Below are 26,827 nucleotides of genomic sequence, written 5' to 3' on the forward strand. Positions count from 1 at the left end.
TCAGTCGCACAGGCGGTAGAAGCGGAAGTAGTAGTCCGTGGCCAGCGGGACCGGGGCCTCCGCGCTGCAGTTGGCCTGTCCCTGGGTGGGAGGGCGGGGGGACTGGATGAGGGGGTTTGGGAGTTGCAAGGGGGGGAGGCACACCCCCCTCCCCCGCTGACAAGTCCTGACACCGCCCCCAGTCCTGCCCTGAGCTCTGCACCCTCCCCCCGACCCCAGCCCCATCCCTCCCCCAAGCGCCTCGGACACAGGGGCCTGTGCTCACCAGCAGGGCCACCTGGAAGTGGTAGGTGAAGTCACGGAAGGACAGGATGGTCACTGGCCACTGGTGGGAAGTGCCCTGGGGGAAGGGGGAAAGGGGAGAGGTCAGGACAGGCCCTGCTGCCATCGTGGCCCGCGGAGAGCAGCCTGGCTCTGCGGCAAGACTAGGAAGGGAAACGCATCTCCGAAGAGATGGGAGGGAGCAGGGTCTGCTCTGGGGTGCGAGGGTGGCCCCTCACTGTGCCGAGTACCCACAAGGCCACAGCTGCCTCCTCCCGTCCGTCTACCTTCCCTCCTGCCCACGATGCCTGGGCACATCAACTAGTTCATTAACCCGCCTTCCTACAGCCAAGGAGGCGGCGCTGCTGCCGGTGAGGAAACGGTGCCATGTGGCAGAGCTGGACCCCAAACCCAACTGTGTCACCCTCTGGCCCTGGCAGGGCAGCAGGAGGCCCGGCGCGGGCAGCTGGCCCAGCTCCTGCCCGAGGCTCCAGCTTCGCCCCTGCGGTGCGTGTGCCCAGCCTGAGCAATGCGTCCACTGAGCGCGGGCCGGGCTCTCCCCAGCTTCTCGTGCTGTCCGCTCTGGGGCCGCGGGGCCTGGGCCTCCTGGGGTCCCCCCACTCAGCTTTCTCTGCACGGCTGTCTCCCCCGCCGCCCCGCACAGCGCACTCCGTCTCCCACGCCGCCCGCACAGGGCCTGCGAGGGGTCCCAGTGCGTGTTTGCGAAGGCTGAGAAGGGCTTCCCTTAACTTGTGCTGAGTCACTGGAGAGTGACAGGGTCCCGGCCACTTGCTTCCAGAGCAGGAGGGAGCTGAGGGTCTTCCCCAAATCCAGATGGAGCTGGGCCCCGTCCCCAGCCTGAGCTTGAGGTCCAGGCTCCCAACCCGCTGCCCCCCCCCCCACCCCAACTCACAGCCCCGGCAGTTCCAGCTCCGCCAACACGCCACGCCCCCTCCCCCCCCCCTCCAGACCTCTGCCCCTGCTGCTCCCCTCTCCTGGGACACTGTCCCAGATGGTCCTTCAGGTCTCACCTAAATGAACATGACTTTTCCCAGTGGCTGTCCTGACCTGAGGCCAGATGAGGTTAGCTCTCCCTGCCATGGGCTCCCAGGGCTCCCTCCCTGTCCCTGCCCCTGTCCCTGTCCCTGTCCCCACCACTGCACCCAAGTTGGTCCTTGTGGGGCCATTCTTCCCAGCGCTCTGCCAGGGCAGGAACGGGACAGGCTCAGCCATGTGTGGTGCACACACGCCCCTCCCCCACAGAGGCCCAGCCCCCAAGTGTCCCTTGTGCAGATGCCTGCACTCTGGCCCCGGCTCCCTCTCCTCACCCATCTGGGGGCCCTGTTGTGCTCTGGGGCCCCCCAGCTGCCCCCTACCTGGGTGTCCTGGTGGGCGTGGAGGCTCTGTGGAAAGCCCCCCTCCTCGCACGGCTCCTCCGACCTCAGGCTGCACAGCACCACGGACACGGGGAACGAGGAGCTGCAGGAGGCCCAGGTAGCAGGGAAATGGGTTCCGAGCGCCTCCGCCCAGCCTCCTCCCCGCCAGCCCTCCACTCCACCTCCCTGTCCCGCCGGCCCAGCCACCGAATCCTCACGGCCTGAAAACGATGCTGACAGTCAAGGTCCCAGAAGGCTCTCCACCCTCCCACCCACCGTCCTGCACGGTCCTCAAGGCCCCTGCGGGCAGCAGCCCATTCTACAGAAGAGGAACCGAGGCCCCGGGAAAGTTAGCGGCCAGGGACCAGGGTCTCCCCTCCCCCACGCTGCACTCACTTCATCTGCAGGGTCAGGCTGAGGTGCAGGGGCGTGCTGCTGCTGACAGGGATGTGGTAGGTGAAGTTCCCAGGCCTGAAAGGGCAAAGCTGGCTCCTCAGCCCCAGGCCACACCCACAGCCTCCCCCCATGGGCTCCTCAGCCCCCAGTCTCCCTGGAGCCCCTCAGGGGCCTAGCCAGGGTCTGTGTCGCCTGGTGGGGGGAGGTCCTCCCCGAGCGGGGCAAGGGCTGGCCATGTGGACGGCCTGGGCTCGGAGCACCCGAGGGAGCCTGTCCCTGAGGAGGGAGCCAGCCCACCTGCAGGGGCCCCCCGGAGCACAGTGCTGGGCGGTGATGGGCATCGAGTTCTCCAGCAGCCGGATGGAGGTGAGGGCGGGCGCCGAGTCTGCAAGGAGAGGCGGAGTGAGCATCCACCCCTTGGGGTTTCTCGGTCACTTTGAACTTCAATCTCAACTTTTTCCCTTTAAGCCACAACACCCGTCAAATGGAATTGGGTGAGGAGGCCCAGGATCTAGAGCAGAGCCAGCCGGTTGAAGCCAGGAGGGCTCTTGGCCTCCCCTTCAACCTCCAAGGCAGCCCGGGCCCCGTGGCGGAACCCGGTTTAAAAGCCTCAGCAAGGAAGTGTCCCCCAGCTTTGTCAGCCCAAGGGTTTGGGGTTTGGAAAAACAGAAGAGCCGCGCCCTGGAGCCAGGTTGGTATCAATTCCAGCTCTGCCGCTGACGGGCCACCCGGCCCCTGAGGAGCCACTTCCCTGGTCTACGCCTCTGTCTCCTCCTCTGAAAAATGGGGACAGTCCCTTTCTTGGGGGGGTGCTGTGAAGATTCAATCGGCGATCCGCAGGCTCCCCGCCGGACCCCTGGCTACTTGTAATGCTCAGCGAAGGCCTGCTGACAGCCGGGCACCCAGACACTCGGTGCCTGGGCTGAAGCAGGGCTGGGCTGAGAGGGGTAGGGGGACAGGGCAAGTACCTGCTTGGCCCCAGGGCTGAGTGGGCGGGGGGACCCCTCGGCGGGCCCGGCCATGGATTCGGAGGCTGGGGCTGTTCTTGGTTTTGCCCTGCCCCCCCAGGAAGGGGACTGAAGGACTGGCCACGGGCTCCAAGCTCTTTGAATGCTTGGAGTGGCCGATGCCATTGGCTGCCAGGCCCCAGGACTTGGCTCTGATGTTGGTGCCGGGCAGCGGGGCCATCTGGCTGGGGTCTGTGGACAGAACCGGGGCAGGCTGAGAAGAGGGGCTGCTGCCTCCTGCCCAGCTGTCTCTACAGCCCCACTGGACTCGGGGCGACCCCATCTGTGTCTTGGTCCCCCCAAGGCGGCCCGCCAATCTTTTCCAGAGCCTCCTTCTGGGCTCCAGGAGACCCTCCCACCAATGGCCTGCGGGGTCTCCCTCTGGACTCAGTTAAAAGGCCAACAAACCCAACCCCAGCCCTGGCCCCAGCAGCCATACCTGAGTGGTTAGTGGAGGGGCTGGGACTGGGGCTGCGACCATGGCTGGGGTCAAAGCTGGGGCCAAGACTAGGGCGAGTGGCAGGGCCTGGCGTGGGTGAGGAGCAGCAGACGACGGGGCAGGGGGGGCTGGAGCACAGGTCTAGGGTGCGGATGGCCGGTCCTGGGGCTGAGTGGGTCAGGCCGGTGGTAACTGAGGAAGCCAGAGGCTGTATGAGCCGGAGTGTGCAGCAGAGCCCCCCGCCGCCCCCCGCAGAACACAGCCGCCTCCCCCATCCCACCCGTCCAGACCCGCCCCAGGCACGCACCCAGCAGCAAAGAGGGCCGTGTGCCTGGCAGCCCAGTGGTCACGGGCGACTGTCGGAGCTGAGTGGTCCCAAAGCTCTGGCTGGCCCTGCTGGGGAAGGGGGGGCCGAGCTCAGAGGGGCTGGAGCTGGTGGGGAACCTGGGAGCCCCCGAGAAGCAGGAAGGGCAGGAGGGGGTGGGCGGGGAGGTGGAAAGGAGCAGGAAGCAGGCAGCCGGAGCCAGAGGCGGGAGGGAGGGGCTGGACCCGGACACGTACCATGGGCACATGGCCTCGCTCCCCCCCGGGTGCTGGGGCCGGAGCAGGGCCAGAAGACAGGAAGTGGACACGGCAAAAGAGCTAAGGGCAGCAGAGAGGAAAAGGGGGGCAGACGTGGTGGAGAGAGAAGACACAGTCAGAGACAGCCCAGAGGCTGAGGGTGACAGTGGGCAGACAGAGCCCGAGGTCCCACCCTGGCCCTCCTTCCCTCCACTCCAGTCCCGCCTGGACCCCGCCGATGCCCTGGACTCTCAGAGGCCCGGTGACCCCGAGCAGCACTGGGTAGGCCTGAGAGAAACACTGGTTTCCGCAGGAACTGGAAGACAGCCGCCCCCCCCCCCCTCAGGGAGGCCCTCCCTCCCCCACACCAGCCCCCCACGGGCTGAGAGCCTAAGCTGGAACCCCTTAGCGGGGACAGCCTCCGTGGCTCCCCTGACCCCGGGCTGCCCACCGCAGCCCCGCCTGAGCTGATGGCTCAGCAGACACCGGGCCTCCAGGGACATACCCATCCGTCTCTACCAGGTCCTCCTCGGTGCGCAGGCTCAGCACGTACAGCGTGGACATGGACACCACGCTGGGGACCACGGGGAAGGGCCATGGTTAGAGCTGAGCGACAGTCTGGGGCCCTCTCTCTGGGGCAGGGCCTGGGCTCCCCGGGGATGCCTGTAACGGGTCTCCCAGCCCCAGGGGGACAGGACAGAATGAGGCAGCCCACCCCCTTCCCCAGGACCTCAGGGACTCTCCCAGGCCACGCCTTCCTCTTCCCCAGGCCACGCCTTCCTCTTCCCCAGGCCACGCCTTCCTCTTCCCCAGGCCACTCCTTCCTCTCTCCCAGGCCACGCCTTCCTCTTCCCCAGGCCACGCCTTCCTCTCCCCAGGCCACGCCTTCCTCTTCCCCAGGCCACTCCTTCCTCTCTCCCAGGCCACGCCTTCCTCTTCCCCAGGCCACGCCTTCCTCTCCCCAGGCCACGCCTTCCTCTTCCCTAGGCCACGCCTTCCTCTTCCCTTACGCCTGGGCCCATGGGCAGCCCAACTGCCCCAGCCAGCTGCCCCGCCCCGGAGCCTGCCTGAGGGACAAGTCACCTGAAGGCCATGACCACCACCAGGGCGATGATGGTCCCCTGCAGGAAGCGCTGGCTGACGCAGGCCTGCTCCGGGACCACAGAGGGCGGCTGAGGAAAAGGGAAGAAGCAGCGGAGGCCCAGACTTAGGGAGCCCATGGTCTTACCCACTGGGGTGCTGCTGGAGGTAGGGGTGCAAGGTGGGCTCATTCCCATGGGGCAGAGGGAGAGGACGGGAGAGCAGGGCTGGGCGGGCAGGAGGGTCAGTGAGCCTGGAGAGGGGCAAGCAGGAAAGGAAGCCGTGGGGAGGGGAGGCCCCGGTCAACCTGCCCCCCACCCCGCCCACCTTACCTTGCTGGCCACCTTGGGGGGCCTCTTCTTGTGGGGGACGCTGCCTGCCCGGCTGAACTGGCTCCCTGTGTGGCTGCAGCCAGAGGGCCAGGGTCAGAGGTGGCCCTGGGGCGCGGGTCTGCCCTCCCTCCCAGCCCCGCGCCCCCACCTGAAGGCGCCGGAGCTGCCGGTGGACTTGAAGCTGTCCAGGCGCCGCAGTTTGGCCAGCTTGTGGCTCCAGCGCTCCAGCTCGTCGATGCGCGTCTCCAGGTTGTCGGTCAGCTTGCACAGCTCCTTCACGGCCCCCACGTTCTCCATGAAGATGCGCTCCTGGCGAGGCAACGGGACAGTGTCGAGGGCGTCCTGTGCTCCTCGGACAGCCTCCTGCCCGGCGCCTGGGCGCAGGCCCTCCTGAACTGCGCTCCCCGCCCCGTCAGAATGCCCGTGTCCCAGGGCCATGCGCGCCCCTCGCCCCAGGAACAGGGAGCCTCACACGGCAGCACTTCACGGTGCAGCCGAGGCCAAAACAGGCTGCAAGCTCCCTGGAGCCCCGCCTCTCGCCAGGGAAGTTACAATAAACCTCGCAACGCACCGCGTCTGAGCCAAGAGCAGGTCTTAGCGGCCGCTCTGGCTGCCGCCCCCTGCAGAGGAGGAGACCCGCCCGAAGCCACCCTCCAAGGGCTGCTCTGCACCGCGCCCAGCCTCCTAGGAGGGGTGATCCGCCCCTCTGCCCCGGGGCGCCCCAGGCCCCCCCCCCCCCCCCCCGGCTGCAGACCTTGTTCACCACCAAGAAGTTCTCAATGGTCTTCCCGTTGGCGAAGACCACGGCGCCCGCGTCCTTCACGGCCTCGGGCAACACCTCCTTCACCTCCTGGGCGATGACACCTGGGGAGGGCGGGCCAGGGGTGCGTGGGGGGCGGGGCCTCGTGTAAGGGGGCGGGGCCTCATGTAACGGGGCGGGGCGGCGGGGCGAGGTTCCGGGCGCTGGAGATCTGGGCTCCAAGGAGCCTGGAAGCAGGGGCGCCACGGGCAAGTGTTCGCTGGTGGCGGTTCCAGGGGCCAAGGTGTGGGGCTCCCCTGGCTGGGGGGCGGGGCGGGTCCCTGGGAGTAAGAACCCCAGGGGAGGGGGCAGGGACCGGGGGGGGGGGGGAGGTGGATGAAGGCAGGGTTCATCCAGGGCAGAGGGGCGAGGATCCCCAGCACGATTCCCCGACTTCCAGTGTCCAGGCGGGAGCCCCCGCCTCCCCCCCTCGGGACTGAGGGAGGGTTCCCGGAGGGGTTCCCGGGAGGAGGTTTCTGGAAGACCCGAGCAGCACTACCAGAGGACGGGGCAGGGTTCCGGGGTTCCGGGTTTCCGGGGTCCCCGGCTCCAGCCTCAGTGCGCGCAGGCGGGCCTTACCCGTCTCCGGCGCCGAGGCCTCGATGCCCGCGGTGGCGGCGAACTCGGGCTTGTATCTGTAGTGCACCAGGCGCATGCGCGAGATCCTCTTCAGCTGCTCCGTGGTGTCCACCTGCGGGGAGCCAGGCTGAGCCGGAACCCTCCCTCCTGGCCATCAGGAGCGCCCCGAAGACCAAGAGGCTGCAGGGTGGAGGGGAGACCCTGCTTCCGGGATCCCTGGGCCCTGAGATCCAGGCTCAGCGCCCCCCCCCACCCCACTCCCGCCTCTTCCCCTTGCCCCTGGGAGCTCCGCTGTCCCCACCCCCAGCCCTAGCCCCACCTCCTGCACGTGCTCCTTGGCCCGAAGGTCCGACGGGTGCATGAGTGAGCCCATGACCTTGACGTTGCCGTGCACGACCAGCGCCTCATCAGGACGGTCTGTGTTGATGCCCACACGGCCGTGGTGGAAGACTGTGTCGGGCACCTGTGCCCGCTGCCACAGCACGTCACTGTCGCTCTCAAACTGGCCTGGGTTGGAGGCCTAGGCACGTTGGGGTTGGATGATCAGTCCCCGTTGGGGGGGGGGTGGTGAACATGCAGTCCCCCTGGGAAAGGGGGCACCGCACTGCCCCTCCAGCTCCAGCCACGGCTCCTCACCTCACGATGCCTAACCTAAACTGCCCCTCCCATTGTGGCAATTTTTGGTTACTTGTGGGACTTCAGGGAGCCCCCAGGCCTGTCCACTTCCAGCTTTAGGAGACCCTGAGGCCCAGAGAGGGTGGAGCCTTGCCGAGGCCACACAGCCAGTGCCCAGCAGGACCAGCACTGCAGCCCCTGACGCCCCAGTACCCCGGGATTTCTCCCGGGTGCTTTTCTCCCAGCTCTGGCGGGGGGTCCCCTAAAGCCCCTGGGGGGAGGTGGCCCTCACCCGCACGATGATGCGCTCTGAGATCTGGGCGGCCAGCGTGTAGTTCTGATTCTGTGCGTGGGCCTGGAGGGCCACCACCAGCATGAAGTACCTGCAGCACATCGCGGTCTTAGCGGCCCCATGGCCCTGCCCCCGCCTCTGCCCCCCCCCCCCACCCCCAGTCAGATGCACAGTGCCCAGCACTCCCGCTCAGTCTTCCCCCACCCCCCCTCCAGGCTCCCGACACTCCAGGAAGTGGCATGAACATCCCATCCTAGCCTTTTGCACTCGGATGTCGAGTGTGACTCGACACGGTTAGCATCGGTAGCAGCTCGTATGTCGAATTGTGTTGAATGTATCAATAATTTGAAATATAAAAAAAATCCAAATAAATAAGTTTGTATGAAAAGAAACTCCAGTTTTTTATTCTACTGCCGCGCTTTGTAAAATCTGAGGTATTTAAAAAATTAAATCCCAAGTAGAATAAAGGAATCGAGAAAAAAGCAAGGGAGTGCAAAGGGCTAGAGGAGGAACCGGAGTCTCCACTAGGGGGCGGCATTTCCCCAGGGCGCACAGCGAGGCCGTGCAGAGGGGTTCCTGCCCAGGAGCCAGGCTTCTGCGCTCCCACCCTTAGTCAACCAGGGGCTGAGCTTCAGCTTCCTGGTCAGAAGGACGGTCGGTCTGCGGGGTCTGTGCCTGGAAGGCCACACGGGGCGGCATCTTGCGGGCGCCTCCTCAGCCGTGGGGGCTCTGGGGCGGGGTCCCGCTCACCTCTGGTCAGGGTTGGGCTTGCCCTTCTTGCGCATGTTGTTGGCGGTGGTCTCGCTGAAGTGCAAGCGTCCCACCGTCACCTTCGTGACCTGCTCAGGGGGCAGGCTGACCCTGCGGAGAAGGGCAGGCACTCAGGGGGCAGGCAGGGGGCTGGGAGAGCCAGGCCACAGCGGGCACCCAGGTATGGGGGTGGACGTTGTGGGTGCCTGCCTAGCCCCCCTCAGCTCCCAAGCCAGCTGCGGGGTCAGCCCTCCCAGAGGCCACCCCCAAGGTCAGACACTCACGTGACAGGGTTGAAGGGCCGCTTGCTTCGGTCCGACTGAGACTGCTCGATGTTGATGGACTGGTTCAGGGCCTCTAGCTGGGGAGGAGCAGGGCCAGTGGGCCCTCAGGGCCGGCTCCCCCCACCCCCCGGGCCTGGCCCCCTTCACCTCTCAGCCCAGTCCGGCCCAGCTGGAGCTCAGGGGAAGCAGAGGCACCGCCTCCCCTCAGCCTGGCTTCCCCAAAAACTCAGGTCCCTCTCCTACACAGCCGCACCCCACCCACACTCCTGCCCCGCCTCTGTGTGCATGCTGGGGGAGACACACTCCACCGTCACCCCATAGCCCCCAGTCCACACCCACACTCCCCCAGCCTGAGCACACCCCAAACTGGCCTCCACAAACACCCACTCACACCCAACCCATCACTCCATCCCTCTCCCATGTCCCCTCGACACCCCCATATGACACTGAAGGAAACACACCCTGCCCCCCTCCCTGCCACGCCCCCAGGGAACTCATGGGCTCAGGTTGTGCTGGGGAGGGGTCCTCGGGCGGGGCCTCTAGGTCAAGATGGGCCTCAGGGCAAGTCTCCTAAGATGGCAGCAGCAGAGTGGACGGTGAAGGCCAGGGAGCAGGCAGCCAGGAGAGCGGGTGGGATGGGCGCTGGGAGGGTGGCCCAGACCCGAAGGCCTTTGTGGGCTAAGCTCAGAAGTCGGGGCTTTGCCAGGAGGGCATGGGTGTGTGTGTGTGTGAGTGTGTGTGTGTGTGTGTGTGTGTGTGTGTGAGTGTGTGTGTGTGTGTGTGTGAGAGTGTGTGTGAGTGTGTGTGTGTGAGTGTGTATGTGTGTGAGAGTGTATGTGTGTGTGAATGTGTCTGAGTGTGTATGTGTGTGTGAGTGAGTGTGTGTGTGTGAGTGTGTGTGTGAGTGTGTGTGTGTGTGAATGTGTGTGAGTGTGTATGTGTGAGTGTGTGAGTGAGTGTGTGTGTGTGTGTGTGAGTGTGTATGTATGTGTGTGTGAGTATGTGTATGTGTATGTGTGTGTGTGTGTGTGTGTGAGTGTGTGTGTGTGTGTGTGTGTGTGTGTGTGTATGTGTGTGTGTGAGTGTGTGTATGTGTGTGTGAGTGTGTGTGAGTGTGTGAGTGTGTGTGAGTGTGTGTGTGTGAGTGTGTGTGTGTGTGTGTGTGTGAGTGTGTGTGTGTGTGTGTGAGTGTGTGTGTGTGTAGTGTGTGAGTGTGTGTGTGTGAGTGTATGTGTGGAGGAATGGGGAGTGTCATGCCCGCCTGGGCCTCGGGTGGAGCCCTAGTGGAAGCTGCTGTGGACACGCAGACAAGGAGGGGCATGGCCTTGTCCAGGGAGAGGGGACAGCAGAGTCTGGTGCATGATGAGGTGTGAGCAAGTGGGCCCCGGATTTGTGGCCTGAGCCCCCATTCCTGAGAAGGGAGCCCCAGGGGAGGCGCGGTCAGGAGAGGGGACTTGGCTGGGGACACAGACCTGGGGTCAGGGTGGGGAAGGGCACCGGAGCCCCACGGTTCAGGGGCACCCCGGGGGCAGGACGGAGGCGGGGCGGGGTGGGCGTGGCGTGAGGGTCCCGCCCTCGGCCGGGCCCCACACCTGCCTTCACGCCGTGCAGCTTCAGGTAGAAGCAGTCGAGGGGCTTGAGGCCCTCGGGCGTCTTCACGAACTTGGGCTCGCCCAGCATGCCGATGTACACCGTCACCTGGAAGTGGTTCTTCTTCTGGCACACGAACGCGTCGTCGCCCACCGAGAAGTTGAAGCCCTTGTCGGCGTCCACGCGGTAGGTGAGCATGGGCCTGGGGCGGGCAGGGCAGGCGCTCACGGGGGCCCCAGCCGGGCCCGGAGCCTCCGTCCCCCCACACGCCGGCGGGCCGATTTCCTACCCGGAACCCCAGACCACGGGGCTGCCCCCACTTCTCAGAAATGGAAACTGAGTCCCGGGAGGATTTGGGCTCAGACCTGCCACCCCCTCAGTTACTATTCTTTCCTCTACGTGCTTGGGGCCCCCCACCTGCGGAGGAGGGAAACAGGGCCAGAGACTTGAGCCCACCAGATGGGAGGGAACTCCTGGGGGGCTTGGTGGCCCCTCACCACACTCGACTCCTCCCCAGAACACTTCCGAAGCCCCCGCCCTCGTGGGAGATGGGGTGAGAGGGGATGGTCTGCAGAGCCTCACTGCGGCTGACAGCTGGTAGCCATGGAAACGGTGGAACCAGGCGCCAGGAGCTGGCCCAGCCCCTGCCCACCGGCTCCCTCCGGCCCCCAAACATCCTCATTCTGACTCCTGTTTGCCCGGGTGGGGATGGGGGCACTCTGGGCAGCTGGACCCAGCCTCAGTTTACCCATCTGTTGCTGAGAAAGTGTTCCAAGTCCGTACCCTTTGGGGGGCCTCCAGGTGGCAGGAAAGAGAGCGATTACAGGGTGGCCTGCCTTCACCCAAATCCCCAGGCACAGCAGTGCCCCCCATGCCCGGTGCCTGCCTGGAGGAAGCTGGGCAGGGAGAATGGCTCCAAACGGTGGGGAAAGGACTCTGGGCCTGTAATGTCTACAGGAAGGCCCAGGCTCCCCGCTTCTCCCTCCCGGGGCTCCGCCCACCGGACTGCGCCAGAGAAACACCCAGGAAGTGCCCGGGCCACACTGGAGCCTCGGCTGCCAGCTTCCTGGCCTTGGGGCCTGAGATGGCCGGGCTGGCCCAGAGTAGGAGTGGGGGTCCGCACCAGGCCATAGGGGCTGGACCCCCAAACACCTCCCCTCAACCCTTCAGCCACGGGAACAACTGGACAGCCCCTAGGCCTGAGGGCTTCTGGGTGGGAGTCCCCAGAGCCCGGGGGCCCGACTCCAGGAGGCCGGTCTCAGCTGTGACAGGGCCCAAGCCCAGCCACCCTGCCCAGGCCTGGCCGTGTCCAAGTGAGTTGGGGGCCACACTTCCAGCCCTCACCGGCCCCCCGCGGGAGCGAGGGGAGTCCCAGTGCTCCTGGCCAGGCCCGAAGCTGAGCCAGGTGGGTGCTGAGGAAGGGCTACGAATCCAGGCAGCCTCTGACCAGCCACCCCCACCCACCCACCCCACCCCACCCCTCCTCCAGGGAGGGTCTGCGGGAAGGGCCTTGCTAACACTGCTTCCGGCTACCTTCCAGGAATGCGCAGGAGGAGGTGGAGGGGTGAGGGGAGGAGGAGCCCTGACTCGCCCCTCCCTGGCAGACACCACCTTCCTAAGGAGGCCTCGGGCTGGCCCAGGAGTCGGGAAGCCTGAGCACTGCCCTAGCTCTGCCCCGAGCCTGTCCGCTCTCCTGCACAAGGGCCACCTGGCACCCAGGGGCACCCAGGCCCTGCGCTAGGACCCGGTGCCAGGCTGGGGCCCCAGGGGGCGGTGTGGCCAGGAGGGGGGAGGCGCACAGCTCACTCACAGCTCCTTGTAGTTGGCATCGTACAGTGTCGCCCACTTGTTCTGCTGATGTGGTTGCCACTTGATGGACTGGTAGTTGGGGTCCAGGTAGGAGCCACTGAGGCTGTCATTGTCCTGCAGGAGACCTGGAGGGGGGAATGCTATGTGGGCCCGGTGCCCCACTCCCCCGCTTGAAGGGCCGCCCCCCGCAGGGCCCCGTAGGCCAGCCATGTACCTGGCGAGGGGGCACCTGGTGGGTGCCAAGGCGGTGTCTGGACCCGGGCGATGCTGAGAGGCAAGGAGCCAGGGCCTGGGGAGAGGGGGCCCTGGGGAGGCCAGGGCGGGGAGGGGGCCCGAGGCGGGTGTGCCGGCAGGGCGGTCACCGTCCCCGGCTCCTGTTTGATCATCCCGTTCAGCATCTGGGCATTGAGGGTGTTGGGGGGCGACTCGGAGTGCTTCCTCTTCTTGGAGGGGTGTGTGGGGAGCCTGGAGGGACAGAGGTGTGCGCCATGGGGGGCTGGCTCCCCCGAGCCCCTCCCCCCGGCTGTGCCCGGCCTCCCTCTCCACCCTGTTTCTGCCGGATACGCCAGCCCGGAGGACACCTCCTGCAGGAAGCGCCCCAGCTTGGCCTCCAGGAGCTCCCCATCACTCTGTGCTGTCATCCCCTGGTTCCGTCACCCCGTCCTACCCCGAATTGTGGAATCCAGGTGGCAGGAGCCACACCAGACTGGCCCGCGTGTCCCTATAGCACGGCAAGAGGCCTGGCCCACGGAGGGCTCAGAACCGGGGGAGGGAGGGGGCAGGCCTCGGCCCAGGGCAGTGATGGCGAACCTATGACACGCGTGTCAGCACGGACACGCGTAGCCATTTCTGATGACACGCGGCCGCTGAGGCAGCCGCATGCCGAGGATGACACATTTGCTGCTCCTGAGGATGAAACATTTGTGAAATAATGTTTTTTCCTCAAAGTGACACACTACCCGAGTGATGCTCAGTTTTTTGGCGAAGTTTGGCACACCAAGCTCAAAAGGTTGCCCATTACTGGCCCAGGGCGGGTGCGGCCTTTCACCCCACTTTAGCCAGCTCCTTCCACTGTGACCCCGTGTCACCCCGTGACACCCCAAGGGGAGCCTCTGCAGAGCACCCCACGGTCACAGAGGCAGGAAGGAGCGTCTCTTGGAACGGGGCTGACATGTGGGGGGCTGCACAGCACCCCTTCCCCTGCTTGACAAAACGTTGCGGCAGTGGAATCTTTCCTTGAACTAAATCTCCCGGGATATCACCGTGTGGCCCGGCCAGTGTTGCTCAGTGGTTGAGCGTCGACCTATGAACCAGAAGGTCAGGGTTCGATTCCCGGTCGGGGCACAGGCCCGGGTTGCAGGCTTGGTCCCCAGTTGGGGGGCGTGCAGGAGGCAGCCGGTCAATGAGACTCTCCGATCATTGATGTTTCTCTCTCTCTCCCTATTTGAAATCAATAAAGATATATATTTTTAAAAATCTCCATGTGTAAAACATAAAAAGGCAATTCTGCGGGTTGGAGGCAGGCCAGGGAGCTCGGGTCCGCGCCCGGCACCTCCTCCGAGCCGGGACCCCGGGCGGCTGGGCCGTCACTAGTGCTGGGAACAGCCCAGCCCGGCGCGCACCTCCCCAGTTCCGTGACCGGCAGCCAGGTTCCCAGGCGGACAACGGGCGTGGCCGTGCCCACCCCACCAGGCAGTCGTGAGCCCTTGGCCGTGGCCGGAATACCTGCCACCTTGCTGGGCACAGAAGGACGCATGCGCTGACCCCATGTCCTGGGGCCGGAGCCTCCTGTCCTTCCTGGGTTTGCCCCGCCCCCACCTCCACCTCTGTCCTGTCTGCTGCCCCCTGACCCCCCACCTCATCTTCCCACCCGGGGAGGGGGAGCCCCGTCTTACTCAGCTCCGTGTTGCTGCAGCAGCTGGTGCAGCATCTGGGACTGCTGGGTGTGGTGCAGGTCGGCGGGCACCAGCCCCTGCCCCATGGCAGCGTAGGGGGGCATCGGGGGCTCCGCCTTCATGTACAGGTCCCGCTGTAGGACGGGGTAGTGAGGTGGGGGTGGCGGGGGCGGTGGGGGGCCTGGCAGGTGGGCTGGGGGTGGGGGCAGGTGCTCCAGGCGGGAGGGCCCTCCCATGTGGCACAGGGTCTCGGGGGTGATGGTGCGCAGGAGGTGAGGGTCTGCGGAGAGAAGGGGGCAGGCTTCAGACACCTGCCCCGGGCACCAGCGCTCCCTGGCCTGGGTCTCCCCATTCCCGCCCCTCCTGGGGGCTGCCCTCCCACCCAGGGCAGGAGGAGGGCTGGGCAGCCTCAAGGCTGGCCACTAGAGGCCTGGGCAGGGAGGCAGGCCTCGGCCCAGGGGGAGTGCGGCCTTTCACCCCACTTTAGCCAGCTCCTTCCACTGGGCCCGGCTGGGAACCTGTCCCTGGGCAAGTCCCACATCCCCAGCTCCTCCCTGGGCCCCAGGAAGGAGTCTCCTGAGACCCCCAGGGCAGTCCTGTGGCAGCGTCCTCCGGGCAGCCCCCTACCAGGCTCCGGGCCAGTCCCCCCCACCCCCCGGCCTGAGGGGGGAGGCCAGCTCCCTTTGTTCCAGGAGGCATTCCAGAGATGTCTTCGGTCAGATAAACAGAACTCTTGACCCCTCTCCGGGCCGTGGGGAGGCTGCTGCCCGTGATCCTTCTGCCTTCGGCCACCTGGGGGCCACAGGGCGCGGTGGGCCCGGAGCTGGGGAGGCCTCCCGGGCCGTCCACTTACCGCCGAAGGGCGCATCCATGATGGCGCCGGCGGGCAGGCGGTGGCATCGCCGGAGGGACACTCGCTCGGGGCAGCGCCGCCCGGCGTATTTGACCAGCGATAATCCGGCCCGTGGGGCAGCGCGGCCCCCCCCTCCGCGCCCGCCCGCCCGCCCTCCCGATAAGGCCGCCCCAACCACTTGCCCCAACCCCAGAGGGGGAGGGCGGTGCCCGCTGGACTCACCGGTCACCTGCGGGGGGGAGTAGGCCTCGGAGCCCGAGTCTGGGGGGGAGTCGGGCAGCGTGCTGCGGGAGAGGGAGGGGTGTCGGGAGGGCAGCTCCTCTGGGGGCAGGGCCCAGGGACCCCGAGGCGGAGGCCGCCAGGTCTCCTCACTCCCACCCGCGGGGCATTTCTCTGCACCAGCACCTCGGGGCGCCTGGCAGTTGTTGGAGGGGGTCTTGAGCTCTTGCCCAGCATTGCCTCAGGCCTACTGGGCACCTGGGGGCCGTCACCACTGTCCCTCATGATGGCATAGGCATTCAGGGCTCTGTCCCCAGGCGAGGGCCCTAGCCTGCCCCCCTTCCTTTGCCCACTGAAGCCCCCACTTCCTGGAAACACGGGGCCCTAGGGGCTGGGAGGGCCTGGGGGCTGTCCCACCAGGGGCAGGTGCGGGCGGGCAGGGAGCCAGCGCGGCTGGCCTGCCTCTATTCTGTTCCTGCAGGTTTGGTTTTATCAGGAGTTTGAGCAAAAGTACAAACTCAACCCCGAGAGGTCAGCACGTCCTACATGAGGCCTGCGCTGGCCCAGGGAGGGAGCGTGTGCTCCCCGGGGGTCCAGCTCTCTGGCCATCCCTGGTCCCCAGCTGGGAGAGACTGCCACCGCTGTGCCCAGCCACAGGGACACGGCCTGGGCGGACCCCAGAGTGCCCACCCCCACGGCCACGCGAGGAGGCCAGAAAGTGCCAAGGGACGGGGGCTGACCCTCCCTGCGGCCCTCGCTGCTGACCAGGCCTCTCAGCCCCACGGCCGGCCTCCCCTTCCGCTCCCTGCTCCCCCTGACCGCGGCCCTGGGTGTCTCCAGTGGGTCAGGGTCTTTCCCACCCTCCGGCCCCGGCACCCAAGGCCCCGAGCCCACAGCCCGCGTGCTCCTTCCCCCGACTCCTCCGGGTGCTGTCAGCCCGCCTCGCGGGGGTTCAGGGATGGACGACGCCCTCCCCATCTAGACCGCGGACCCACAGCCGGCGGCCCTGCCTGTCCTGTTTACTTCTAGAACACGGCCTGGCAGGGGCGGGGCAGGAAGGGCCCAGCCACAGAGTCCGGCTGGCTCTGGACAGGCCTCGCCCTCCCCCTAGACCCCGCGAGGACCAGCGGAGCTCCCCTCCGGCCGTTCCCGGGGGGGGGGGGGGGTGAGCTCACACCAACAGGATGGGGTCCAGCAGTGGGCACTTCTTACACCTTAGCGCCCCCCTCCTCCCTTCCCTTCGGGGTCCGTGGCTTGGCCCTGGCCGCCGGGGCCTCCAGGCCTCGAGCAGATGCCTGCCTTCCGCAGCTCAGCCCTGACCCCCAGCTCGCCCCTGCCTGCTGCCCAGCCCGGGAGCCAGGAGGCGGCGGCACCCCAGCATGCCTCCCGGTTTCCACAGCACCTGGGGCGGCGGGGGGGGGGGCATCGGGGCGCACTTACAGAGAAGACCCCGGGGCTGACCCAGGGGGTGGGGCCGGGACAGAGCACTCCATTATTTCCCCCGGAGACAGGGTCCTTGCCCCCGCCTAGGCACCCCAGAACCTGCTCTCAGGCCCTCTGCAGAGCGCACGCGCCCTGACTTCCCCGGGAACAGGTGTCCGGGGCTGCCCTGGCGTCTGGCTGGCTGGGCTGGTGGCCGCCTGGACCCTCCGTCACAGCCAGACCCAGTGAGCCCCGAGTCGGGCCGTCGCTGGGGACCCGCTGACGTGGGCGGGAGGGCCTGGGAGGCGGGCTCGGGTGGCGCATCAGGTCCCACGTCTGCACATCAGCCAGCTCCCTGCAGCCACAGCACACGTGGCTGAGCGCACGACTGAGTGGACGGGGCCGGCGCAGGGAGGGGAGTTTGCGTGTCTGCGTATGTGCACACGTGCAGGTGTGTACATGTGTGTAGGTGGTCCCGTGAGTGTAAACAGTTGTGCCCTCCGGTCTCACCCCCTCCTGTCCACTCTTCACACAGCTCTCAGAGATTCTTCTAGCATCTCCATCAGCCTCTCCCCTCCTCTGCTCAGAGCCCCGAGTCCCTCCTCAGCCTGGCCCTCGACCTACCCTCCTTACCTGCCCACTGGGCAGCCCGACCACCACGGCCAGGCCTTGGCCAGCTCCTCCCAGGCCCCGGGTCACTGGCCCCACGCCCTGCCTGCCCCGGGGCCCTGCCTCTAACCCACCACACGCTCCCTGCCCTCACTCACCCTGGGGCATAGGGAGCCTTGGGCTCTGCCTTGATGGGGGGCCCAGAGCCCCCCAGGAAGGGCTTGGGAGCGGCGCCCATGCCATTGTTGTTGTTGCAGTTGAGCGGGGCGCTGTAGCTCGGGGGAGGGAGGGGGCCATGGCGCCCCGGGGAGGGTCCACCCCCAGGTGGGCTCAGGTGGAGGACCCCGCTGGCGCCCGGGATGGCCGGCTGCCCGTGGGCGTAGGAGGCGGCACTGGCTGGAGCAGAGATGTCAGGGAAGCAGCTGCGGAGAAGGGGGGAAGCTCAGCGCCAGCCAGGACCCCGGGGCCCCACCCGCCAGGCAGGCTGCAGGGGTCAGCCTGTCCCGGGCAGGGCTGTCGCCTCCCAGGGAGAGGCGAGGCCGGAGGCAGGGCGGGGAGGCGGTCCCGGCCACTCACAGGTCGGAGGCGTCCTCCTTGCTGATGTAGTCCTCCAGGATGCTGGTGTCCAGGTTGGAGGGCTCCAGGGCCCCGCTGAGGTCGTGGCCTGCGGGGAGGAGCAGACGTGAGCCGGGAGGGGTGGGTGCAGCTCCCCGAGACTCCTGAGCCTCTGGGCCCAGCCCTCCAACTCACCCCAGGCGGGGTCTCCTCCCCATCCGTGTACACCCCTGTGGGGCAGAGTCCCTCATCGTCCACCACCTGACACCCCTCCCAGGCGGCACTGACCCAGCCCACAGGGCCCCCTGGAGTCAACAGGAGGGGCGGGGCCGGAGCGCAGGTCTGGACAGACAGCTGCTTCCTGCCCCCCAGCCCCCTTTCCACCGGTAACAGGGGCAGTCGTCCCCCTGCCCCGTGGGCGCTGTGAGGAACTCGATGCCCAGTGGATGCCCGCCACCCTGGGGCCCTGCCCTGCCCTGCGCAGTAGCCGGTTCCACGTGGTGGGCACCCGGGAGGGAGCATGAGGCCTGGTAGGTGGACCACACATCCTGGGTGGGGGGGTGCGGGCCATGGGCTGGGGGAGCCTCCTGCACCCCACGGCCCAGCGGGAGAGGGAGTGGGGATCAGAAACAGGAGTGCCCAGCTTACTCCCATTGCACATGCCCATCAGCCTGCAACAGGCTGGGGTGCTGAGCCCGGTTTTGCCCAGGTGAGAGGCGCAGAGAGGTCAGGGCCCTGGCTTCGTAGCGGCAACATGATGGCGGCCTGGGCTCGCTCTCCACCCGCCTCTCCTGGGCCCTCCTAGTTGGCCCGGGCCCTCCCACAGCAAAGGCGGCCCATGCTCCCCGTCGGGGGGGGGGGGGAGGAGAGGGGAGGCGCTGGCCTTTCCCCTCCCAGGGTCACCTTGCGGGGGGAGCCAGAGGGCGGGGTGATAAGGGGGCTGACGTGGGAGATGCGTCAGCCCCGATAATGGAGGACGGCCCCACCCACGCTGCTGGCCTGGGCTGGCAGCCCCACTGAGGCAGAAGGCACCTCCCACAGGCCCCCGGAGCTGCGTCTGCACCTCAGGTCCCCCCCCTGGTGAGCCCTGGGAGCTCAGACGGGCCCAGGAACAAATCCTGGCTCACCTACTCCCCGCTGGGTGACACTGGGCAGGCCACGCACCCTCTCTGTGCCTCAGTCTCCTGCCGAGTAAAACGGGGACAGGAACAGCAAACACTTTCTAGGCTCGTTTTGAGGGTGAAGCAAGTTGAGGGCCGTGGGGTGCCTGGCACAGAGCGGCTGACCTCACCTCCCATTCCCAGAGCCTGGGGGTCCCCGGGAGCCCCCCGCCCGGCTCCTCCCTGGCCCTGGCCGGCATTTCAGGAATGCTGAGCCCCGCTTAGGTGATTAATGAGGGCTAAGCCCTCCTGGGAGTCACGCGCTGCCTGGGACAGGCCCTCCTGCTGCCCCCACCCCGGCTCAGCCAGCCGGGAGCCAGCGACACCCACCGAGCTCGGCCAGTGGCCGGCCAGGGCCCCATGCGGCCAGGGCGAGAGGAATGGCCTGTCCGCGTGCCGAGGTTCTAGAACCCCCTCCACACTCTGCCCGCCACCCCCATCCTTCCCTACTAACCTAAGGTCCATTGACTGAGCATCTACTCTTTGGAGATGAACAATCACAGGAGCTCATTGCATGCAAGCACCCACAGGCTCCTCATGGCCATGAGGCCATCTTCCCCACCTGCGACAGTGACCGTGACCGTGACGGGACAGATGGCTCGCCTGCCTGCCTGCCTGCCTGCCAGGCCCACACCACACTCCATGCTGTACCGGTTACCTCCCCATCAATCTGCAGCTTCATTCCCTTTTGCACAGAGAGGGCAAGTCCCCGGCCCAAGGCAACCCAGGTGCAGGGGCCTGACTACGGGGGAAGGTGTGGTTGGTGGTCACTGAGACCTCCCCGCCATCCTGGGACCCCCACCTGATGGGCGGGGCGGGGGGGCTCCTGGGGAGGACCAGATACAGGAGATGGAGAGGGAGCGGGCACCGCAGGGCACCCTCCCCCTGGCCGCCGAAGCTGCAGGTCTGAGGCTGAACTTGGAATCTGCAGTGAATGATGGGGTGACGGAGTCACGGTGTTGCTATTTATAACAGGCCAGGCCCCTCTTTCCCTCCTCCTCTCCCCTGGCCAGGAGTGTTCCTAATCACCCCTAATCCTCCTGCCCACCTCCCCCAGGAGAGGGGGGCCTCGGGCAGAGGCATCCTGGGACCCTAACGAGAACCAGATGTGGTTGTGGGGAGGAGAGACCCTCCGTGCCAGGGGCCGGGAGGACGGAGGGGGGAGGAGGGAGCCCCTGCGGCAGGACGGGATGGGGGTGGGCCCGTGGGTCGGAGACAAGATTGAGGTTTGGGGGTTGGTGGGCCTCCCGAGGAACAATGACCCCACATCGTCTCCTTTGCCGGAAGCCCCTGAGGCCTGCCTGCTCTGCTCCCCACACAGCCTGCCGGCCTGAAGGGTCCCGCTACACGGCGATGCCCCCAGCCTGCCCCCCTGACCACGTTGCAGATTTCTCACCAAACATTCCAGGAGGACAGGGTGGGGGTGGGGATTCCTGAGGCTGGGGCGGAGCCCCCAGGAACCCAGGAGGAAGGCAGGGCCCTTGGCACTCTTGGGGGTCCCCTTCCCCCACGGTTCCCGAAATAGCCCTGGAATACGGCTGAGCCAACAGCAGATACCTGTCAGCAGGAAGCCGGGCCTCCTGCTGATCTCCCAGGCCTCCCTGGGAGGCCGAGAGGCTGCCCCGTCCCACGGCCAGAACATGGTACCACCGGGTCACAGCAGCACCCGCCTCCCCTTCTCCAGCCCTCAGCCACTGCCCATGCTCGCGGCCCGAGGCCTGGCAAGGTCGGCCCTGCCTGCCCACAGCCTCCTCTCCTGCCCAGTTTCCTCCCTGCACCTCTCCATGGTCCTGCCCCTGCCCCATTCCAACCCGGGACCAACATCCCCGCCCGCCCCTGCCCCGCACATCAGGCCCTTTACACAAGCCCCAGAGCCCCCTCCTCGGCGCGCTTAAATGGAAGTTCCTCCGAGAGGCCGTCTCTGCCTCTCCCATCCTCCCGTGCGGTGGCCTCCTTTCTCCTCGCTCATCAGGCTCCTGGCTCTCCGGCCTGGCACAGACATCACAGGCGGGTGGCGGGTCTGCCCACTCCCACAGCTCTCACCCACCCAGTGGTCACCGTGCCCAGCGCCACCACACACTCGATACGACTCATCCTTAATTCTCATGACAGCCGCACGGGGCAGGTGGTTTTCTCGTTCTCCACTTTACAGACGAGGAAACTGAGGCTCAGGAAGGACAAATGTCCTGACATCGCTTGCAGACGCGGGAGCTGGCTGTCTGGGATCTGCGTATCTAAGCCTTCAGGAGGCACGCAATAAACGTTCATGGAGCCGACGAGCAGAGTGGCAAGCAGGACCCCGGAGCCAGGCGTGTCTGGGTCTGGGGACCGCCGCCCGGCAGGCCACCCTGTGGTCGGAAGCCAGGGCTAGACAGGGCCCCTCCAGGTACCGTCCCTGCCCTGCTGAGCTGTGCACCCCAGATGCTTCTCATTAATTAGGTCCTTTATTACCTGCTTCTAACAGGATCCAGACACTGCCCCTTCCCAGGAGGCTGGGCCCGGGCTGCGGGACGGAGCCCCCTCCCTCCACTCTCCTCCCTGCCTCAAGGCCACTCCGCTGGGCAGAAGGGGGCTGAAGGGCCATGAGCCAGGTGCGGGATGAGGGCGGCGGGGGCCCCAGGTGGTCCTCCGCCCTGGACCCCTCCCTTCTCCCCCTCCTCGTGCTCATGCCCACCCCCTCCCCACCAGCTGTGGCCACTGGCTGAGTCTCGGCCATTGTCCTGGGGGACGGGGGAGGGTGGGGACCCGGCACAGTGGGTGGCTTGTGCCCTGCCCACACCCTCCCCCCTGCCCGTCAATGGGGCACTTGTCAATTCATGCCCCAAACATGGCGGAAATCCCGTCGGCCACGTGGCTGTGGGCAGGGCAGGCCAGGGCCTGAGGATGCTGGCCCGGCCGAGCTCACCTGAACCTGTCCCCCCGCTGTGCGGAGTGCCCACCCCGGTGCTGGGATCTGAGGGGCGCCCTGGCCCCAAGCAATGGCAGGAGGTCAGGGCAGCAGCGGCCCGGAGACTGCCCACCTTGGCATCCCCAGGATGCCCGAAGGGACCCCTGGGGTCAAAGAGGCCTGTTTGCCAACGTAGCACCACCCGCGTCACAGCTGCGACCCTCAGCGCGTGCCCTGTCCTCCACGGGCCGGCTTCCTTCTCTCTCCGAGGAGCAGGGCCCCAGCGCCTTCAGCGGGACGGCGGGAGAGCCCCTGCCCCAGGAGGCCATTCCTCAGTCAGCGCGCAGTGCTGTCTCCATCTCTCTCGGGACCCCCATCTCCGTTCCTACCCAGCCGTCGCCCTGTCCCCCAGGCCTCTCCCCTTTACTGCAGATCGGCTCCAGGAGCCTCTGAGGGGGACTTGCCCCTCCCCCCGAGCCCCTCTGAGCCCTGGCCAGTCCCAGGCTGCTGCGCCACACAGTCCCGCCGCCAGGCCTTGGTGCTAGCCACCCTGCCCCGGGTCAGCCCCCGTGACCGCCTGCCCGCCCCAGCAACCCCTCCTCCACCACCCCAGTCACAGAGGGCCCCTAGGGCTATGGCTCATCTCCCAGTATAGACGGAGCTGATCGACATGTCCCACACTAGGTCACACTGGGACAGGGCTCAGTGCTCTCCCCCCTCCCTGGGTTTGTATTTCTACCTTTATTAATATGATCTAAGATTACTATGATAACTGCTAGCTGTCCCCTGAGACCAGGCTTCTCACGTAAAATGCCTTCAGGTCAGATCCTGGATCTCGTGAGCCACGCTTTGCATCCCTGCAACCCCTCACCGAGGGCGGAAGGACAAGGAGGCAGCTCTTGAGCCATTGCCAGCGGGTCCTTAGATCTCAGCCACAGTTGTTTCGGTTCCCACCCAACTTCTTGTTAAAAATGCCGAGGATTCCCGCATCCTGCAGAGACCACCCTCCTCCAGGGAACCGGAGTCTCCGGCTGCCCTTGGGATGTAGCTGTGTCCTCCTCCCGCCGCCACACGGCTGCCACCCTGTCGTCTGGCCGACGCAAGGCTGAACTCACAGCCCCAGGATGCTCCCAAGCCAGGCCCAACGGCACTGGCCCCACTGCTGTGACCTGTTCTCAGGGAACCCACATTAGTCCCAGGGGCCTCTGCTTTGCTCTGGGGATCCCCAGCCCTTAGCACCCCATGATGCCCTGGGGGCCCTTGGAGTCCACAGGGCTGCATTAGTTCCTGCCTGAGGCCCAGCCCTCTCCCACAGGGACCACGGGAGGCAGGCCAGAGAAAGGCCCCTCCCCACGAAGGTGGGACAGAGACCCTGCAGCACGGGGTAGGGGCAGGTCTCCATCCGTACCCCACACGCATGTACGCGCACAAGGGTGTACTCCCAGCCAGGTATCCGCTGGCACGCACATGGTTGTGTATATACGAACACACACATATACACTGTGGCACACCCCTCCCACACGGACACACGCATGTCCACACCCAGGCATGCTTCATACGTGCTCTTTCATCTCAACAATTATTTGTGGAGCATCTGCCATGTGCCAGGGACAGTGTGAGGCCCTGGCGGCACAGCACTAAGCAAGACAAGCGAGACCTGCCCACGCGGAGCTGACATTCCGGAGGCAGAGCCACATGATAGGTCCGTCAAGTCCATGGTGGTTTAGCAGGTGACAGAGGCTCCGAGAAAACAAAGCTGGGCGCAGGGCCAGGGACCAGGAGAGTGGGGAGAAACTGCAATTCTAAGTAGGAAGGCCGAGGCAGGCCTCACCGAGCAGAGATGTAAAGGAGGTGAGCCACAGGGACATCTGGGAGGGGCATTCCAGGTGGTGGGAGCCAGTGCAAAGGCCCTGGGGCACGAGCATGCTTGTGCATGTTCACATCTCAGCACACGGCACAGGCGTGTACACTTGTGCACACAAATGCACACGGACCCAAAGGCAGGCCCAGGCCAACACACCTCCCCGCCGGCTCCAGCCGGAGCCAGATCTAACTGAGCAAACTCGGTGTCAAGACCCTCGAGTGCCCTGACAAAGGCAGCCCCTGCAAGGGGGTGGGATCGCCCTCCTCCCACCCAGGCCCCAGGCCCCAGGAGGGAGACCCAGCAGAGGGAGAGGAGAGCACAGGGGCCTGAGAGATGAAGAGGGGAGGGAGGGAAGGCCCCGAGGGAAGGCGGGCCCTCAAACTCCACAGGGAGATGGAGGCTGTGGCTATGCATTACGTGGGCTGAGGGGACCTAGGTCGGATGGAGGAACTTTCCATCAGCTGTGGCCTGGAGGAGGGGGACAGGGTTCCCTGGAGCCCCGGCCCATAGTCCAAGCCAGTGGGGACCTGGGCCCGGGTTTTGCCCTTCCTTCCCTTCCTACTCCAGGCCTTGGCACCCCTGGGGTCTCACTGTTTATGTCATACAACCTTGACCTTCTGAGGGAGGGTTCTGAGGCCCAGAGGGTAAGGGGCCGGGCGGAGTCACCAGCACAGCCATCCTCTCTGATCAGGACCCTCAGCACGGCCCTGCCTCGCTCCAGGCTGGCACCCAACTGTGAGTGGCTGCAGGCCAGGAGACCCAGGGTCCTGTCCCAGCTCTGTGGTGGCCACCCTGCGTGAGCCTGACACATCACCTTTCTCTCTGCCTCAGCCACCCTCTCGAACATGAGGAGGCGCCACCAAGCACCTCTCTGAGCTCCGGGGTTCCTGGGAAACAACATATGCAAAACCTGGGGCCGGGGGCGGCCCACCCCCAAGTTCCGAATCTCTGAGGTGAAGGGTTCGATGGGCCTCGCTGGGGGCGCCAGGAGCCAGGAGCAGGCCCCAGGAGCAGGCAGGGCCAGAACTGCCCGGGAGCAGGCGCAACAAGGCCGACCCCTCTCCTCCCTGTTGGAAAATGCAGCCCCGAGAGGGTGAGGGGCTCTCCCAAGGCGCACAGCACCAGCCAGAGGCCCCAGCCTACCCTGTGGACCAACACATCCTCCAATGAGGCCATACTACGAGCCGTGAGCCTGCCTGCGGGCTGCACTCACAACCCAGCCTGACCTCTGGGGAGCGTTCCTCTGCCAGGTACAGGCCCCTCACAGGCCCCGTTTACCTAAATGCAAACCCTGGGAGGCAGGCGCTGGGACCAGCACTGCACCCATTGTACAGAGGAGAAAACGGAGGCCTGGGAGGTGTGGAGATATGCCCCGAGAAGGAGCGCGGTGAGCAGGCCCGGGAGCAGGCCCCACAGCACGCCCAGTGAGGCCTCAGACCATTACCTCAGCCGACCCCTGCCCGCAACCCAGGGGCTGCCCCATGCACTGGCAGCAGGGGCTGGAGACTTTGGGGTGGGAGAGGAGCCCCCCCTCCCCATGCACACGGAGGCCCAGAGGAGGAGGAAGGTGGAAAGGAAGGGCAGGCGGCTCGTGGGGCGGGGCCGTCCCGTTAATGATTCAGTTAATGATTTCTGCTCCTCCTTATCGGGAGGGCAAAGTCCAAGGGCAGCAGCCAATCAGGGGCCCCGTTGGGCTGTTACCCAGCAGCCTCTGCTGTCAGGGCCCCCCAAGTCCTGTAAGCCCTTGGGAGCCAGGGAGTGGGGGCCAGGTGCCCAGGAGGAGGCCGTTCCGCCCAGAGCGGCCTGTCTTTCTCCCCAACAGCCTGCTTGGCCCGGCCTCAGACCAGGGACCCTCTGCCAGGCCCCCAGGCTCAGGAGCGGGCCAGGGCCAGCAGGTGGGACACGGCTCCTCTCCCCTAGGCCCTCCTGGAGGGCTGGCTTCCTGGGGTGCCCCCACCCCGCCTTTGTTCACACAGCCATTGTTGCTTCCCTGAGAACACTTCCTGTCCCCCCCCTGTGGTGCTGGGTGTGGGGGACAAGGGGATGAGTCAGCCCCCCCTTTCCCCTCCAGCTGCACTCAGGACCGAGGGGGGTGGGGCTGGGACAGGAGTCCCCAGGGGCCCTGGGTGGCTCTAGGAGGCAGCTCAGCTCATCTCCTTCAGCGTCAGGGGTTTGGCCGCCTCCCTCTCCACCTGCTCCTGGGGGCGAAGTACCACCCATCCCCGCCCCCCCCACCCCCACCTCAGCCCCAGCCTCCCGTCCAGGCAGGGTCCTCTCCTACAGTCACAGGTGGTCTCCCCGAGGCCTCCTCCTGCCCCGTGGAGGCACAGAAGGTCCCCCCTGCCCCCCACGGCCTGGTGGCAGGGGAGAGAGCAGGGGCTGGCGTCAGCTCTGCCTAACACTGGCCAGCCCCCTTCTGTTGGCCCCGGCGGGGAAAGGGGGACAATGCTGGCCCCACCCAGGGCTGGGTGGAGGGTGGCTCTCCAACCAGGGTCCCGGTGGTCTGGGGGACTGGGGGCGGGGGGGCAGCCCTGTCTCCAGCGTATAGATCTCGTCAGGAGGACAAAGGCAAAAAAGACAGGAGCATCTGCCTCTGTTTGGCGGCTAAAGAGTCCCGTGGGAAGTCCCATCTCTGGTCCAGCACACCTGCTCGCCCAGGGGGGGCCGTGAGGCCGAGAGGAGGAGGTGCCAGGCCAGGGCCCCAGCGGGTCCGGAAAGAGGGACAACACTGAGCGCCCACCTCCAGGCCTGGCGGGGCCCAGAGGCTGCGTGGAGGCCCCCCAACTCTCACGAGTTCCCCTCGGTCTCCAAGGCTTCCTCCACACCCGCCTGCGCTCTGGGGGGCAGTGCTGCTCACTCAAGCCCACGAGCCCCTCAAGTCAGGGCCAGCGCCCCCCCTCCCCCCCACGCTCCTTCCCGGGCTGAGACAAGGCTCATCAGAGCTGAAGGGACCATCAGCTCTGCGCCACCCCTCCTGCCTCGTAGGCGGGGAAAGGGCCCAGAGAGGGCGAGAGTTCCACACCAGGTCACACAGCTCTCGGTGGCCGAGCCTTCACCAGAGCCTCTAAGGTCCTCTTGGGACCGCTGGCTGCCCTGCCCCGTCCCTAACCAGGCTCTGGGCGTTCAAGGCCCCGGCCGGTCGGTCAAAGCAATGAGCCGCCGCGGCCCTGTTACCTGCTGGGAGCCAGTGCAT

The 26,827-nt window shown here is 66.5% G+C and overlaps 1 protein-coding gene across 1 annotated transcript; it reads right to left on the reverse strand.

Moving 5' to 3' along the window:
- Positions 1-26,827, reverse strand: MYRF (myelin regulatory factor). The gene is made up of 26 exons (XM_054725280.1): positions 26,809-26,827; positions 17,745-17,832; positions 17,327-17,590; positions 15,141-15,202; positions 14,066-14,345; positions 12,385-12,635; positions 12,172-12,295; positions 10,368-10,563; positions 8,772-8,848; positions 8,488-8,598; positions 7,738-7,828; positions 7,150-7,350; positions 6,831-6,942; positions 6,207-6,316; positions 5,601-5,761; positions 5,453-5,525; positions 5,124-5,212; positions 4,546-4,614; positions 3,787-3,875; positions 3,480-3,671; positions 3,002-3,232; positions 2,331-2,418; positions 2,034-2,108; positions 1,638-1,740; positions 266-340; positions 1-81 (listed from the first exon to the last, which is right to left on the reverse strand). The coding sequence occupies exons 1-26, from the start codon at positions 26,825-26,827 to the stop codon at positions 1-3; spliced, it is 3,312 nt and encodes a 1,103-aa protein (XP_054581255.1).

The sequence above is a fragment of the Eptesicus fuscus genome, chromosome 13, assembly GCF_027574615.1.
Source record: "Eptesicus fuscus isolate TK198812 chromosome 13, DD_ASM_mEF_20220401, whole genome shotgun sequence".
NCBI classification, from domain to species: domain Eukaryota; kingdom Metazoa; phylum Chordata; class Mammalia; order Chiroptera; family Vespertilionidae; genus Eptesicus; species Eptesicus fuscus.

What these genes read in the sequence shown, in the direction of transcription:
- MYRF (XM_054725280.1), bottom strand. An exon ending in TGAAGCTGCACGGCGTGAAG is followed by an intron (nt 8,849 to 10,367) that starts GCAGGTGTGGGG and finishes GCTCCTCCCCAG; the next exon opens with CTAGAGGCCCTGAACCAGTC. An exon ending in GGCCTCGGCGCCGGAGACGG is followed by an intron (nt 6,317 to 6,830) that starts GTAAGGCCCGCC and finishes CGCCCTCCCCAG; the next exon opens with GTGTCATCGCCCAGGAGGTG.